General features: G+C 47.4%; 1 protein-coding gene across 1 annotated transcript in view; it reads right to left on the bottom strand.

Annotated features, from left to right (window-relative positions):
* KCNK10 (potassium two pore domain channel subfamily K member 10) overlaps positions 1–16577 on the bottom strand; it is a 141015-nt gene that overhangs the window by 79815 nt on the left and 44623 nt on the right. Inside the window, exon 2 of the mRNA XM_032287690.1 lies at positions 4194–4555. Coding sequence (XP_032143581.1) covers positions 4194–4555 — 362 coding nt within the window. The remainder of the gene's footprint in view (positions 1–4193; positions 4556–16577) is intronic.

Raw genomic sequence — 16577 nt, 5'->3', positions numbered from 1 at the left:
CCAGGAGACGATGAAATGAATACTTTCAATCTGCTTTCTACCCACCCGTCACTCCTTTCAGACCTGGGTAAGATACAATAATACTATCTTTCCAGCTTAGAACACAGCACACTGAAAACCCTTCCAGATGTGAAGACAGACTATTTTTAAGTACTGTGTTTTTTGCAATCACTATATACAGTGCTGCTCAGAGGCATAAAGTGCGAGAAAGCTCCCTGGTCTGAAGAGTGGACACTTTCATCCTTGTGAAGGTATCAGCGAACTGACGGGCAAAACTTAATGATTTGGTGCAATGATTTGACACAGTTTCAGCAGTTAAACCTGCTCAACTTATATTGTGAAAAAGACTGCAGATAAACACAAGCAGGAAACTTGAAGTTATAGTACATGGAGATTTGAAAGCAACCCAGGTCCGGGACTGATGCTTAATGTGTATAGGGAGAAGAAGCAGAAATGCTTCCTGATAGGCAGCCAGGAACTCTAATGATCTATTTATTGAGACGAGGTCTCACTCTGTTTCCCTGGCTGGAGTACTGTGGCACAATCATGGCTCACTGCAGCCTCAACTTCTCGGGCTCAGGTGATCCTTCCACCTCAGCCTCCCAAGTAGCTGCGACTACAGGCATGTGCCACCACACCCATCTAATTTTTGTACTTTTTGTACAAAAGGGTTTTGCCACGTTGTCCAAGCTGGTCTCAAACTCCTGGGCTCAAGCAATCCATCTGCCTAGGCCTCCCAAACAGCTGGGATCACCAGCAACGAGCCACCACACTGGCTATCTTAAGCTTTTTGACTGCTAAAATTCTGGAAAGTGTTTGATAAGGTTTGTATTTATGTCCCTGCACAAATCTCACGTTGAATTGTAATCCCCAGTGTTGGAGGAGGGGCTTGGAGGGTGGCGATTAGATCATGGAGGCGGATTTCCCCCTTGCTGTTCTTGTGATAGTGAGTGAGATCTCATGAGATCTGTCTTTTTGTTTTTTGAGACAGAGTTATGCTCTGTCGCCTAGGCTGGTATGCAGTCCAGTTCACTGCAACCTCCACCTCCTGTGTTCAAGCGATTCTCCTGCCTCAGCCTCCCTAGTAGCTGTGACCACAGGCATGCACCACCACGCTCAGCTAATTTTTGTAATTTTAGTATAGATGGGGTTTCACCATGTTGGCCAGGCTGGTCTTGAACTCCTGATCTCAGGTGATCCATCCACCTCGGCCTCCCAAAGTGCTGGGATTACAGGCGTGAGCCACCATGCCCAACAGAGATTTGGTTGTTTAAAAGTGTGTAGCACCTCTCCCTCTGCTCTCTCTTCCTCCTGCTCCAGCCATACAGGACATGCCTGCTTCCCCTTCGTCTTCCGCCGTGATTGTAGGTTTCCAGAAGCCTCCCAAGCCACGCTTCCTGTACAACCTGCGGAACTGTGAGTCAATTAAACCTCTTTTCTTTATAAATTGCCCAGTCTCAGGTAGTTCTTTATAGCAATGTGAGAATGGACTAATACAACATTCAACATAAAGCGTGTGTTTAAGAGAGACTGGAGCTTATTATAAACCAAGACCTACTTAAAGGGCCTATAGACTATTTGGATGAGAGAGGGTACAGTCAGTCCAACCTTGCTTTGAATACCAGCTCTACCATTTCGGGGGCTGGAAAGTTACTCACCTCTTGACCTGTAAAATAAAGATCATAATATGAACTTAGAGTGTTTTTGATAAGATTACATGAGATAATAGGTATGTGATACCCAGCTCATAACAGGTAACTAATAAAGAGCAGCTTTTTAAATTATGAAATTCTCTTAAATGAACACACACATATGTATGCGCAAACACATTCACACAAACACACACATGCACACACATAACTCATTTCACAGAGAAATCTTCGAGGTCAAACAGGGCACTGGTCTTCATGGCAGCATCAGAATTAGGACCTCCACATTCCCCAACCCTGTCCTTCACTCAGGTCTCTGAGCTCTCTCATAAAGAAGGGGGTTAAAGAATGGGCAATACGGAGACACTGAATTAATCAACAAATGCATGGAAAAGCTCAGCTAGCTTGTGACATCACCAATGTTGCATAATTTACTTTGATATCTTGCTCTAAAAGCATTTATCTACTGGGCAATAATTAGAGCCAAAGCAAAGCATAAACCACACGTGGAGGCAAAGATAAGACAATGTGGTCCTTTTCTTCAAGATCTCACTGCCTAAAGAAGGAAAATTCAAGCAGGATACTAGATTCCCTTCAGATCACCGATTAGGTTATTATTACATGTGTTGCAACTAATTGAAAAGGATCCTGCCACATATCACAACAATGTGTATAAATGTAATTATACTCCTACTTAAAACTACTCCAGAAGTGTTTCTTCCATTCTCTATAGCATGCTAGGCTTTAAATCTGGCACCAATTACTACAACAATATCATCACCACAAATGTGGTAGCATTTTCCCATGAAAGAGAAAAAGGGATGGGCATGGTGACTCACACCTGTAATCCCAGCACTTTTGGAGGCCAAGGCGGGTGGAATGTTTGAGCCTAGGGATTCAAGATCAGCCTGGGCAACATGTTGAAACCCTGACTCTACAAAAAATACAAAAATTAGCCAGGCATGGTGGCACATGCCTGTAGTCCCAGCTAGTCTGGAGACTGAGGTGGAAGGATCAATTGAGCCCTCCCAGATCAGGAAGTTGAACCCTCAGTGAACTGTGATCACACAACCACACTCCAGCCTGAGATGACAAAATGAGACCCTGTTTCAAAAAAGAAAAAGAAAAAAAAGACAAAGCCATTCAGAGAACTGCCTTCCTATGAAACAGTTATGCTGCCCTTGGATTTTTAACATTTTAGTTTTTAAGAAAAATTTTAGGGCATAGTTATGAAATCATATTTATTCCCAGGAAGGGAAGAATTTGTATTTCTATTTATTAAAGAACCAAGTCAGATTATTAAAACTAACTGACAAGAATATGCTTGCTATGAAGGTACCAGGTCGTAAGTAGCATCAGGATTCCCTCACTCTGTTGGTACGGTAGGAAATAAATAAATAATAAAACAGCCCAGACTTAGGAATCCTACACTATCTTGGGTTGTTGCAGCCATTAGAATTTCACCTGCATCATCCCAGAGTCAGAACTGAAGAAAGCTTATATTTTCCATCCCTCCGCCTTCCAAACTTTAGAACCCTCAGAAAGATGGGACTCTTTCTCACCTCCATAAATGTCACCGCCTTCCACCAAAACCCACTCTTTGCAGCTCAGGAGAGTGTCTGGGATAGAAAGTGGAACTTGAGCCTCTGAGGCAGCCTTCCTCCTTCACATGCAAGGTGAAGCCCTCCAGCAGGGCTCTCTACCATTTCCCTTTCTTCCTCCGGAGAACTACTATTCTCTCTGGCTTCCCAGCCTTCTCGACTCTCCTGATGTAGTCCCTCACACCACAGCCCTGTCGATGTCTCTCTGGCTTTCCTACAGCCCCTCGCCGCCACAGCCCACCCCCGTCAAGCCCTCACCCATCGCCCAGACGTGTTGCTGTGCTTCTTAATGCCACAGTTCAAGTTGTCTGCTTCCGTTTTCTCATGGATCATTTTTCCTTAATATCCAGGGTAGGAAAAGGCTTTAGTACAGTGCCTGATACACAGCAAGTATTCAAAAACAGCAAACCTGATGATTGCTACTACTGTGATCCATATTATTTCAGCCCCATGAATCCACTAAAACAGCTGTCTCAGGCCACTGACAGCAGCTTCACCTACACACCTGGTGACCTCTTCTCTACCTCATCCTTATGGACCTTGGGCAGGTGAATGTATCCCTGCTTATTCTAAATCCACATATTTAAAATTCTTTCCTTCTTTGAGTTCTATCCCAGCATTCCACAGAGAGTTCAGAACCAAGGAGTTAATCAGCACACAAAGGTGGACTTGAACTTGAAAATCCAAAGCACATTGGCCTGCTGCGGCCTCTGGCCACTCACCCAAAAGCAGATGCACAACACAGACCCTCGTTCCCCCACATTGTCACAAGCCTCACTATCGATCCTTGGAGGTCTCAGCTCACACATCACCTCCCTGGAGAGGACTTCCCTGACCACCAGGACCCTCTCAACTGAAGACAAGACTAGAGACCCAGAAGGATAAAGCCAACACTGCCATCCACCCCACCAGTTGGTCTCTGGTGGACGCACTCCCTGCTCACCTGGATCAACGTCTCCAGCTCCTGGGGGCTCACACAGACGTGATCCCGCAGGAATTCCGCCTTCTCCAAGGCAATGGTATTCTTCTGGCTGCTCTCAAAGGGCTGCTCCAATGCCCGGAAGACGAGACCGCCGGTGACGAGGTAGACCACCACAACCACAAAGATGGCAACCACCGTCTTCCACTTCATGACGGTCTGCAGGCCCCCCTGGGAGGTGCCTTCCATCCTGGCTACCACTGTGGCTCGGGAGGAAATGGACAGGCGCGGAGTTGGAGTTGGAGTCGGAGTCGGAGCGGGAGCCGGGGGTTGCCCGTTAGTGGCGCTCTTGGGCTGGCACACTGGTGCTGCTGCGGGAACGGCCACTGAGGAGTCAGGGTGGGGGACAAAGAAGAAGAGAGTTTGTTTATAAATAAACACAAAACGTGTCAGAAACAAAGCACAGATGTCTTCTTTGAGCCAGCTTTCAAATGTGAGGATTAAACACTGGTTCAACAAGCCTGCAGTTAGGGAATTTGATCAGTTGCTAGGTACCCATTTCAGTTTTAAAAAATAAGCATCAGGAGTCCCAGTTTACAAAAAAAGTATAAATTGAGTTTGAAATGCTTACATTTTTCTACAAGGGTCCAAACTGAAAGCTGTCTCTCTGTTATTTATAATTTACCTCCTCCCTTAGCTTCCTTGTTGAAACAATGTGTAAGGAACACAACAAATCACCATATTTAAAAACAAACATGCTGTTGAACGTGGAGAGGAAGTAAATAGGAGAGGGATACCCAGCTACTCTATCCGAGTACCAATGGCTGCTGATACCAAAAGCAGAGAAGAGAGGAGCACCTAGAGACTTTAAAAGTCTTCTTGGTGGCCAGGCACGGTGGCTCACACCTGTAATCCCAGCACTTTAGGAGGTCAAGGCAAGTGGATCACAAGGTCAGGAGTTCAAGACCAGCCTAGCTAACATGGAGATGGTGAAACCCATCTCTACGAAAAGTATAAAATGTAGCTGGGTGTGGTGGCATGCACCTGTAGTCCCAGCTGCGCGGGAAGCTGAGGGAGGAGAATTGCTCGAACCTGCGAGGCCAAGGTTGCCGTGAGCCAAGATCGCACCACTGCATTCCAGCCTGGGTGACAAAGCAAGACTCTGTCTCAAAAAAAAAAAAAAGTCTTCTTGTCACAAAACAAAGGAAAAAAGGATGAGCTTGTTATATCTTAATAGAAGATGTGACTTAGGCATAGCCACTCCTGATCTATTAGTAATAGAACTTTTCTTCTGTAGTTTTCCAATAAGATGTCATTGGAAAGAAAATGTCTCCTGGTTTTCTAAGCACATAGAATTCTCTAAGGTCCCTGTTCTCTACAGGGCAATTTCATTACCTTGGAAATAAATAGGTCCAGCTGGAGGCTCTTCTGCGATGGCAGGAAGTTTGGGGTGGTGACGCACATGCAATGCTACCATGCATCACAGAAATGTCTTGTGCAGCAAGAAACAGCCACTGTATTTCAGTTTTGTTCTCCCTTTATTATCTGAATTCTTATTATGTCTCTGTCATGGTGAAAGCTGGCTGTTATGTAAATAAGGTATTAGGAGATGACAAACCTAATTACCTAAGTGGGGTAAAGAGTCTCACTCCAGCAGGGGGTTAAACTGCTCCATCACTGTTGGAAAAGTCAAAGAGCAGGCTATGTCACTCCCCGTTCAAAACGCCTGGCTGTCGGGGTGGTGGCTTAGAAAAATCTAAGTTTGCAAAAATCTGCCTCTCCTCCTAGACCCTAGAAATCAGTTTCTCTCTTTGGAAACCGAGCTGAACATCAGTCTTCTGTGGCATATTATCCAATCCAGTAAAATCAGTCCATGTTAAATTTCCCTCAGATTTACATGAACGCAAAATTGACTGGAAATTGGATTGAAAGATCTATGTGTTAGAATCAGCAAACTGGGTATGATGTTCTTGCTAACCTTTCCCTAAAGACGCTGCATTCACTTTCCCCCTTGCTACTGTTGATGCTGGGAGTCCACGTCCCAATCCCTAAGACATATGAATGTCATCTTACATGACAGAAGGGACCTTGCAGCTGTGATTAAGAATGTTGAGATGGGGCCGGGTGTGGTGGCTCATGCCTGTAATCCCAGCACTTTGGGAGGCTGAGGCGGGCAGATCACGAGGTCAAGAGATCAAGACCATCCTGGCCAAGAAGGTGAAACCCCCTCTCTACTAAAAATATAAAAATTAGCTTGGCATGGTGGCACACACCTATAGTCCCAGCTACTCGGAAGGCTGAGGCAGGAGAATTGCCTGAACCTGGCGGTTGCAGCGGAGGTTGCAGTGAGCCAAGATCGTGCCACTGCACTCCAGCCTGGGCAAGAGAGCACGGCTCAGTCTCAAAATAATAATAATAATAATAATAATAATAAAGAATGTTGAGACGGGAGATGATCTCGGATTATGTGGTTGGCCTCAATATAATGACAAGAGTTCTTATAAAAAGAAGCAGGGCAGCCAGAGAGAGAAGGGATGTGAGGACGGAGCACAGGTTCGAGTGATACACCCATGAGCCAAGGAATGTGGTCCCTCTAGAAGCTGGAAAAGTCAAGGGAAGGATCCTCCCCTAAAGCCTCCCGAGAGAAAATGTACTGCTTACGCTTTGATTTTAGCCAAGGGAGGCTGATTTTGAATTTCTGACTTCCAGAACCATATAATAATAAATTAGTATTGCTTTAAGTCACTACATGTGTGGCAATTTGCTACAGAAGCCCCAGGAAACTAATTTGCCCTCCATTAGTTCAGGTCTCCTGATATGGTTTGGCTATGTCCCCACCCAAATCTCATCTTAAATTGTATTCCCATAATCCCCAAGTGTCGGGGGAGGGGCCCAGTGGGAGGTAACTGAAGAGTGGGGGCGGGTTTTCCCATGCTGTTCTGTAACAGTGAATAAGTCTCGCAAGATCTGATGGCTTTATAAAGGTGAGTTCCCCTGCTGCCATGTAAGAAGCGATTTTGCTCCTCATTCACCCTCCATGATTGTGAGACCTCCGCAGCCACATGGAACTATAAGGCCATTAAACCTCTTTCCTTTATAAATTACTCAGTCTTGGGTATGTCTTTATTAGCAGCAGGAGAACAGACTAATACATCTTCCTTGCTCAGCATTCATTATGCACGCTGCTGATAGAGGCTGCACCCTTGTCCCCCCTCCCATTAGAATGAAAGTTCCATGAGGGCAGGCACCCTGTCTACACCTCACCTCTGCACCACTAGTGTTCTGCACAGTGCATGGCGTATGGTGGGTGGCCAATCAATGATGGTAGAATAAGTGAATTAAGGGTGGAAGGAATGCTGCCACATCCAAACCACACAGACAACATGGATGAGGAGCGTCAAATGGCAAATAGTTTGGCACTCCAGCAATACTGAAAGCAGGTCCTCAAACACAGCAGTGCTCTGTTCACACCTCCACACCTTTGCAGGTGTTGTCCTTTGGCCAGTAACCCCTTCCCCACCCTCATGTGCCTGGAGAACTCTCATCCTCTTCAGTCTCAGCCAAAAGCCGCCTGCTCTATGAAGTCGCCCTGGGCTCTTCTAGGCAGGCTCAGCATGCCGATCTTCCTCACTAGCCTACCAACTTCCTGGAGTCAGAAAGTTCATCTTTTAATCACTGGATCTCAATTTCTTGGCATAGTGCCTGGCATATAGCACATGTCGTTTTCTGTTGGTGGTGGTGTTGGTGATGGTGGTAATTCCTTCACACAAAAGCCCCATCAGAATCACCAGCACTCTCAAAAACAAGCCATTTATTTAATGCTGAATGGGCACAAAGGGCTGCACTATGGTGGGGATGAGGCACAGTCCCTCCCAGCCTCGGGGGCTTGCCAGTCAACTGAAGGAACGTGCTCCCCAGCACCAGGTAAGCAACATTAGCTTAAAGCCTCATCAGCTGACATGCAATGGCATGAGCATGGAGGGGAGTGGGGGCTGGGTCTCCTCCACTGACCAGTATCATGGATGCTTCCCAAGCTTCTAGCATCCCCGAGGCTGGGCAGAATTGGGCTTGAGAAAGGTCTCTTCAGGCCAGATCCTGGTCGGTGCCCGTTTGCTAAGAGACTGTCCCTTAGGGCAGAGTTTAAACAGAATCCACCCATTTCTGAGCTTCCAAAGCATCAGAGCAAAAATCAGAGTTTCATCCCAAACCCATGAGTGACTGCATGACCTTGAAACTGTGACTTAGTTTCTCTGTTTGCTTACTGTGAAATGTGAATAATAACAGCCACCTCTTTTTCTAACCGTCCACAGGGTTCTCAGGAACAGCAAATGAGCCGTCCTGGTTTACGGGCTGGAGTACATGTGTAGATGTCAGGAGTACCAGCAGAGATCGCAGAATGTTACAAAACCTTTTGTACATGTGACTAAAAATGGAGTTGGTTGCTTTGGCAAAGAAGACTGCACATTTCAATGGCTGGAAAAGGATCTGGATTGTGCTTAAGTTGGATATATATATATATATATTTTTTTTGAGACAGAGTCTTGCTTTGTTGCTCAGGCTGGAGTGCAGTGGTGCAATCTCAGCTCACTGCAACCTCCACCTCCCAGGTTCAAGTGATTCTCCTGACTCAGCCTCCCAAGTAGCTGGGACTACAGGCATGCACCATCATGCCTGGCTAATGTTTGCATTTTTAGTAGAGACGGGGTTGCACCATGCTGGCCAGGCTGGTCTTCAGCTCCTGACCCCAAGTGATCTGCCCACCTTGGCCTCCTAAAGTGCTGGGATTACAGGTGTGAGCCACCACACCTAGCCAAGTTGGATAAATTTTTAAAGGGTGTTTCATTAATCCATTTCTTCTCCTTAGAAGCCACAGTGGCTCTCACCCTAATACAGTTATTGTGTTTGTATGTGACCTGGGATGAATCACTGAAGGTCTCTGTGCCTGGAGCCAACAAAAAAGCAGACTTGACCAGATGGTGATGAGGATGGTGGTGCTGATGGTGGTGAAGGTGACAGGAGCCTGAACTGCCTACTGGGTTCTTACTCATGCCTGTCACTCTGACAAGCACTCTGCTGACATGCTCATGCCCATCACACAGCCCCACTTTGCAGACAAAGAAACTGAGACCCAGATAGGTTCAATGGCTAAGTCAAGGTCAAGTGGACTGAAAGTGAGAAGCTAGATTAAAAAGAGAATCATCTGACTTCAAAGTCAGTTCTGCAGAGTACAGGAACAAGAAAAGAGGAAACAGCAATTCCAGGGGGAAAGAGCCCTTTTATCCCAAAACACAGTTTCAAATAGGCATAAAAATATTTTCCAGTCTATGAAACTGGCTACTTCAGTTTCCGAACGGCAGTGGAGTTCTTTCCTACATAACGTATCAATAATGAATGAATCTATAAAGTAATGGCCTATCACACTTCATGGCTCCAACAGAAGAGTACTGGGCAGCAAAAGTGCTGCCAAGAACCGATGAGAAAGGAAATGTTGAAAGATAATATACTTTCTGCTAGTTTCCAGTTAAAATGTTTCCTCAAGAATATCTGCATGGCAGGGCGCAGTGGCTCACGCCTGTAATCCCAGCACTTTGGGAGGCTGAGAGTTCGAGACCAGCCTGGCCAACATGGTAAAACCCCAGGTCTACTAAAAATACAAAAATTAGCCGGGCATGGTGCCATGCGCCTGTAGTCCCAGATACTCGGGAGGCTGAGGCAGGAGAATCATTTGAACCCGGGAGGCGAAGGTTTCAGTGAGCCACGAGCGTGCCATTGCACTCCAGCCTGGGCGACAAGAGTGAAACTCTGTCTCAAAAAAGAAAGGAAAAAAAAGAAGAATATTGGCACATATTTCAATTTCATCTAAACGTGGGTGATATGGAGGGGCACATGGGGAAATCTGCTTTTTCATGGTTGAACAAGCTGTTAATAATTTTACATTATTCACGCTTTCTCAGGCCCCACAGATTTTACTTCTCCATCCATTCATTCTTTCAACCAACAAACAACTGCGTTTGCCTGGCACCGTGTTTGGCACTGGAGCTAAGTAAATTAAGAAGACACATCCTGCCGTTCAGAGTTAATGGAAGAATTAACAAAGATTTTACACAGGCATAAAGCTGTTTTTGTTTTGCTTTGTTTTGTTTGAGACAGGGTCTTGCTCTGTCACCCAGGCTAAAGTTTAGTGGCACAATTATAGCTCACTGTAACCTCGAACTCCTGGGCTTGACCAATCCTCCTGCCTAAGCTGCCCCAGCAGCTAGGACCACAGGTATATGCCCCCATGCCCACCTAATTTTGTAATATTTTGTAGAGACAGGGTCTCATTATTATCTCATACATTATCCTGGCTGGTCTCAAACTCCTGTCCTCAAGTGACCCGCTGGTGTCGACCTCCCAAAGTGCAGGGATTACAAGTGTAAGCCAGTGCACCAAGACAGTGAACCTGTTTTTATCTTCACCAAACCTTCTGTGTAAGGCGGTGATCATGATCTGCCCCCAGTGACAGATGAGGAAACTACGGGCCAGGGAGGTGACACTGAGCAACCCATGACAAGCTAACAAGCAGCAGCATCCTTGAGTCCATCTTCAGACACCTAACCCCGGTGCCTCCCCTCCTCCACATCGCCTGAAAGAAACGGCATTCCAAAGATTCAGAGTCTCTTGGAAACCTGAAAGGCAGCTGCCTCAGGGATGCCACAGTCACGCTGCTGCCTACTGACCCAGACAAGGTGCAACTGTGACCCAGACTCCCTGGCGGGAGGGAAAGAACACCCTCCTCTCACCTCTCTCAGCCCTGCAGCTGACCTCCCACCCCTACTCCAGATCTGGAATCCTCCTGGGGCCACTTGCGCTGATGGCTCAGAGCTTCCAAAGAGTCCCAGGTTACAGCTCAGCATGGAGTCCCCAGAAGGCTTCCCTAGGTATAGGGAGACTTCAGGCTGCTGGGGAGGGAGGGGGTTAGGAAGAGGGCAGGATTCCACCTCGGTGCTCCACCCACACCGGGCTGCAGTTGTCCCAGCAGCTCTTAGAGCAGAGACAGCCTGTGCTACCTGTGATTCCAGATACCCAGACAACCAAACCCTATTTTTCCTGTTTCCATGGGACAGCCCGATCTTAAAGGCGATCAAGCTGATCCCAGTCAGAAGGGCAGTAACACTTAGACTGTGTGCACTAAGTGAGCAAGCCATGCTCCCAAAACGCCACCCAAGGAGAGGCTCTCCCTTTGAGTGAAGCATTGCTCCCTGCTCTCTTCAAAACTTCAGGCTGCACTTCCAGATGGAAGAGATCAAACTATGATGAAATGACTGAGACCCTATGGAGCCATGAGAAGAGGAAATAAGGCAGACTGGGGGGAAAGAGGGAGCTGGAACTGGCTGCCACCTTGTCTCCCATCTGTCCTCTCCTGTCCCCTTGGTCCAGACCCCAATCTTCTCTCACCTGAATCATTGCGACAGCCTTCAGTCCTGTACCCCTTAAATCCGTCCTCCACATCCCAGCCACGTACATGGTGTGGCACTCTCTCAGGTGCAAATGTGATCACATGGGCCCCTGCTAGCGATCCTCTGAAGGCACCACCAAGATTCAGGGTAAAGTGCTTGCTCTGTGGCTTGCTCCCCGACTCTCCCTTCCAGGACCTGGCGCCTGCCTATCGCCTCGGCCTCACCCACTGCCACGCCCCCACAAGCAACCTTCGCCCCAATCAAACCCGGCAGCACCCAGACCCGCTCACACTTGCCCCAGAGAAACAGGTCTTCATTCCCAGATTCTTTTCACCTCCTGTCTGTTTTCTGGATCAATTCCTTCTCATACTTCAAAACTCACCTCATGTGTCACCACCTCCAAGCTGGCTGCTCATCCCCCAACATTATAAGATGCCCTTCCTTTGTGTCTCAATGTGAAGTTCAGTGAGAACCTACAACTAGGAGGCCCCTGCTTACAGTTTGTCCCATTCCTGAATTTGTTCATTCATACATTCATACATTTGCCTTGGGCCAGCGTTTATGATATCAAGTTCACACACCTGCCCAACAGAAACTTTGACTGCAAAGTTAATCCAGCATATGGACACGACCCTGGCACTATTGTGTTTTTTACCACAGACAAAAATCCGGAGTCAAGGTGTTAAAGTTCTCAGAAAGCAAACAGTCCAAGGAAGGAGAGTTTCATGGTTTGTATAAGTGCTAGAGTGGACAAACAGGAAACAGGGCAGTATCTTACTTCACGGAGCTCGAAACACTCAGTTCTGGGCTTTCTCATTCTCTTCATAAAGAGCTACCAGCCTCTCTTTTACTCAGGGGAACAAAATATTTGTTAGATTTAAAAAATTCTATTGAGGGCTGGGTGCAGTGGATCTTGCCTGTAATCCCAGCACTTTGGGAGGCCAAGGAGGGTGGATCACGAGGTCAGGAGATCGAGACCATCTTGGCCAACATGGTAAAACCTCGTCTCTACTAAAATACAAAAAATTAGCCAGGGGTGGTGGCGAGCACCTGTAGTCCCAGCTACTCGGGAGGTTGAGGCAGGAGAATCGCTTGAACCCGAGAGGCGGAGGTTCCAGTGAGCCAAGATCGTGCCACTGCACTCCAGCCTGGCGAGAAAGCAAGACTGTGTCTCAAATTTCCAAAAAAAAAAAAAAAAATCTATTGAATGGCATGAGTCACCCTTGATGAGTCCCCTCTCTGGTGGAAGACAAGCAGAATTTGCCCTAAGTCTGCCTTCCTCTGACTGGGGCCACACTGCATAAACTGGGGTTTGAGGACCTCAAAGACTAAAGGGCTTTTCTTTCACCCCACAAGCTGGGGAGAGAGCAAAGGGTTGACATGGGACTTAGAGGAGCAATGACTTCCTTCTCAGGATTTGTAAGCAGACAGTTTCTCCTGATCTTTCCCCAGATCTCTTCTTGTATTTATAAATCGAAGGCATGGCAAAAAAACAAAGTTAGAAGCCTCTCCACCAGCAGACAGGGCCCAGAGAATAAGGTTATCAGGGTGAGAGGAAGAAGGGGGAAGGCAGGACTTCAGTAGCCACCCAGCTTACCCCTACCGTAGGTTTACCTTCCACAGTGGCCCCACCCTCCCCAGAAAGCACTGGACAGGGCTCCTAAGAGACAGTCTCCTCCCCTTCCTCCCTGGAAAGGGACAGAAATAGTAGCACTATTGGGAAGATTTAACATAAAATGCAGGGCCTGTTCCTTGGTGACTTGTTCAAAGCAAGTCCTCCATCAACATGAGCCATCCACATTATTAGGAGGCAAAGAACACGATCTACCCAAGCAAATGCAACAACGCGTGCAGATGCTCTGCTTGAGAGCTGTGGGGGCAGAAAGACATGAAGAGCAAGTGTCAATACCACCGAGGAGGAGACGAGAATGCAAAGATAAGGTGCCCGCTGGTGTGGAAAGGGCATTAGGTGTCTGTGAGAGGACAGAAGGAGGCAGCAAGGAAGGTGAACAGCCAGAGGGGCAACAGATACAAAGACATGCAGCCATGAATCAGCCTGGGACATCTGGGAAATTGCACCAGGTCTGCATGTCAGGACTAGAGGGTACGAAGACGGCTACACCAAAATACAGCTGCAAAGACAGGCAGAGGAGAGAGTGTGCGTGTTATTGGTCTTACTGAGTGTGGGAAGCCATCCAGGCTAACCCAGGGAGAAGAGCCGTGGGGTCAGCTCTGGGTTTAGCAAGCTGACTCTGGTAGCAGTGCGTAAGAGACAAGGAGCAAATGAGAGGTCGTCTGCGGCGACTGTGGGTAGGAGTTTACTGGAATGTATTATGAGGCCTCAACTCAGGCAGCAGCAGAGGAGGAGGCAGACACAAGGGGTGTTAAGGAAGTAAGATCTGCTGGTCCTGGTGATTGATGCAAAGGAAGAAGTGTGGAGCGGGAGGTGCCTGGGATGGCTCCCAGGTATCTGGCTTATAACTGTGTGGTGCTCTCAGGCCGGGTGCAGTGGCTCACTCCTGTAATCCCAGCACTTTGGGAGGCCGAGGCAGGCAGATCATGAGGTCAGGAGATCAAGACCATCCTGGCTAAGACGGTGAAACCCCATTTCTACTAAAAATACAAAATATTAGCCAAGTGTGGTGACACACGCCTGTAGTCCCAGCTACTTGGGAGGCTGAGGCAGGAGAATTGCTTGAACCTGGGAGGCAGGGCGGAGGTTGCAGTGAGGTGAGATCATGCCACTGCACTCCGGCCTGGGCAACAGAGCAGGATTCCATCTCAAAAAAAAAAAAAAAAAAAAAGAAAGAAAGAAAATGGTATAGTGTTCTCAAGACAGAAAATGCAGGAGAGTTAGGTTTGCAGTTCCCGTAGCCCATCCAGGTGGAGCTACCCAGTTAACATAAGGCATAAGAGACCGGAACTCAGAGGAATAATCTAGCTGAATCCCTAGATTTAAGAGCGATGAGTATGTAAGTGATACTGAAGCCACAGGACTGGATGAAGTAGTCCAGAGGGAGATGTAAAATGAGAAGATGGTAAAAGATGATGCTTAAGGGAACAACACTTAAGGGGCAGCAAAAGGAGGTGGATGCACGACAGAGAGAAAAAACTAGAGAGGAATAGGGGAGAACCGGGCCGGGCGTCAGCATCAGAGATGGCAGACCTTATCCCAGTCTCTGGCTCCAGCACCATTCACAAGGCCTGGCCCACAGGAAGTCTCAGTGTGCACTTGATGACTTCACTACTGTACCATAACAGCATTTTGCTGTTTTTCTCTCTCTGGCTGCCAGGAAACCCGGTTCAACAGCACCCCTGTTCCAGAACTTCTGGGCATTTTTGGTTGCTCCTGGTAGCAGGTGGGATGCCTTTATTGCTGATAAAATGAACTCTCAACCTTTGACCCAGGGCATAAATTGCCCAGGACCAGAGCTATTTCTCCTGTGTGCTGAGCTGGTCAGAGCAGCCCAGGCCTTTCCCACTGGACCACAATTTTTTGGGATCAGAGCTGTCTACCTCATGATTCTCCCAGTAGACTCTGGCTCTGCCCTGTTGACAGGATGGACTCCTTTATCCTGCCTCTATGGTCAAGGCCCTAAAGGTGCACACAGCCACAGCTGGGGGTCCTCATGTCTGATTCCAAAATGCTTCCTCAATATCATATTCTGTCTCTTGCCCCAAGTTTTTTCCTCCACAATTTAAATTAACTAGTGTAACTTATACAGGAAAGATCTGTTCCCTCCTTTTGGGATTAAAGATAATATAAGCAGTCATAGTTCTCAGAATACCTCCTTTCCCTGGGGCCAAGGGTTTTAAATCCTATTGTCATGGCCCTTGCTTCCAGATGCCTTTCCCAGGTGTCTTGTCAAAAGTAGTTCTCTCTCCTCACTGGCTCCTACAGGGGTCTCCCCACCCTCTGCCCCACCCCAGGCTCCACTCAGCAGCTGGGCGAGACTTCTGAAATTCCCAGCTTGCACCTGTTAAAACCCCACAAGCACACCGTGGTTCTTTCACTGGCCTCCAGTGTCCTGTGTGCTCAGGGCCCATCTCACTTCTCTAGCCCTCCCCTCTTCCTCCAGACACAGTTTTCCCTCCCCACCAGCAAACTCCTTCAGGATCTGCAATCACAAGCAAATAGATCATAAGTAGTTGTAATGATCTCACCGACTCTTCCTACAGATCCACAGTAGAAAGCAAAACTGAAAAATATTTTTTAACCTATTAGAAGGATCCTTTCCAGACCAGCCTGGCCAACATGGCGAAACCCCGTCCCTACTAAAAATACAAAAATTAGCCGGGCATAGTGGCACACGCCTGTAATCCAAGCCACTCAGGAGGCTGAGGCACAAGAATTAGGAGGCGAAGTTTGCAGTGGGTCAACATTGAACCACAGCACTCCAGTCTGAGTGACAGAGGGAGACTCTGTCTAAAAAACAAAAAACTACGAAACAGATCTTACGGCTTAAGTCCATAACGCATCCTATTGCATAATTCCCTAACTTTAGGAAATCTGTTCACTGTGTCCCACCCACTAATGGTGATAACAAGTAACTACAGGTACTTCAATCAATTCCATATTTATCATAAAATACATGGGAGTGACACGTGTACTAATGGTTTGGAATGATGAAAAGGAAGGGCATTTACAAACTTGATGTGTCATCCATTCGCTTATTCAACCAATGCAAGCCTACTAGGTGCCAGGCATAGTACCAAACTCCACATCCCATGTCCAGACTGCCAAGCCACCCTCCACCAGGTCTGAAGGAACCAATTCTGCGAAGTGTGAGGCCAGTGAGGCCACTTAATGTAGCTTTGATCTCTCCTCTGCTCTCAGCCTCCTCCCCTCTCATCCAACATTCTCCTCACCCTTACCCCAAACCATTCCAAAGATGCCTCAGGGGCCCCTACTGAAGAAACGAAGACTCCCTCATGTCCCCAGCCTCATCAGGTCCCGTTCCTGCACCTT

The sequence above is a fragment of the Sapajus apella genome, unplaced genomic scaffold, assembly GCF_009761245.1.
Source record: "Sapajus apella isolate SASKATOON/1434 unplaced genomic scaffold, GSC_monkey_1.0 scaffold20, whole genome shotgun sequence".
NCBI classification, from domain to species: Eukaryota; Metazoa; Chordata; class Mammalia; order Primates; family Cebidae; genus Sapajus; species Sapajus apella.
The sequence above is the reverse complement of the archived record's forward strand: the minus strand, read 5'-3'. Positions and strand labels throughout refer to the sequence as shown.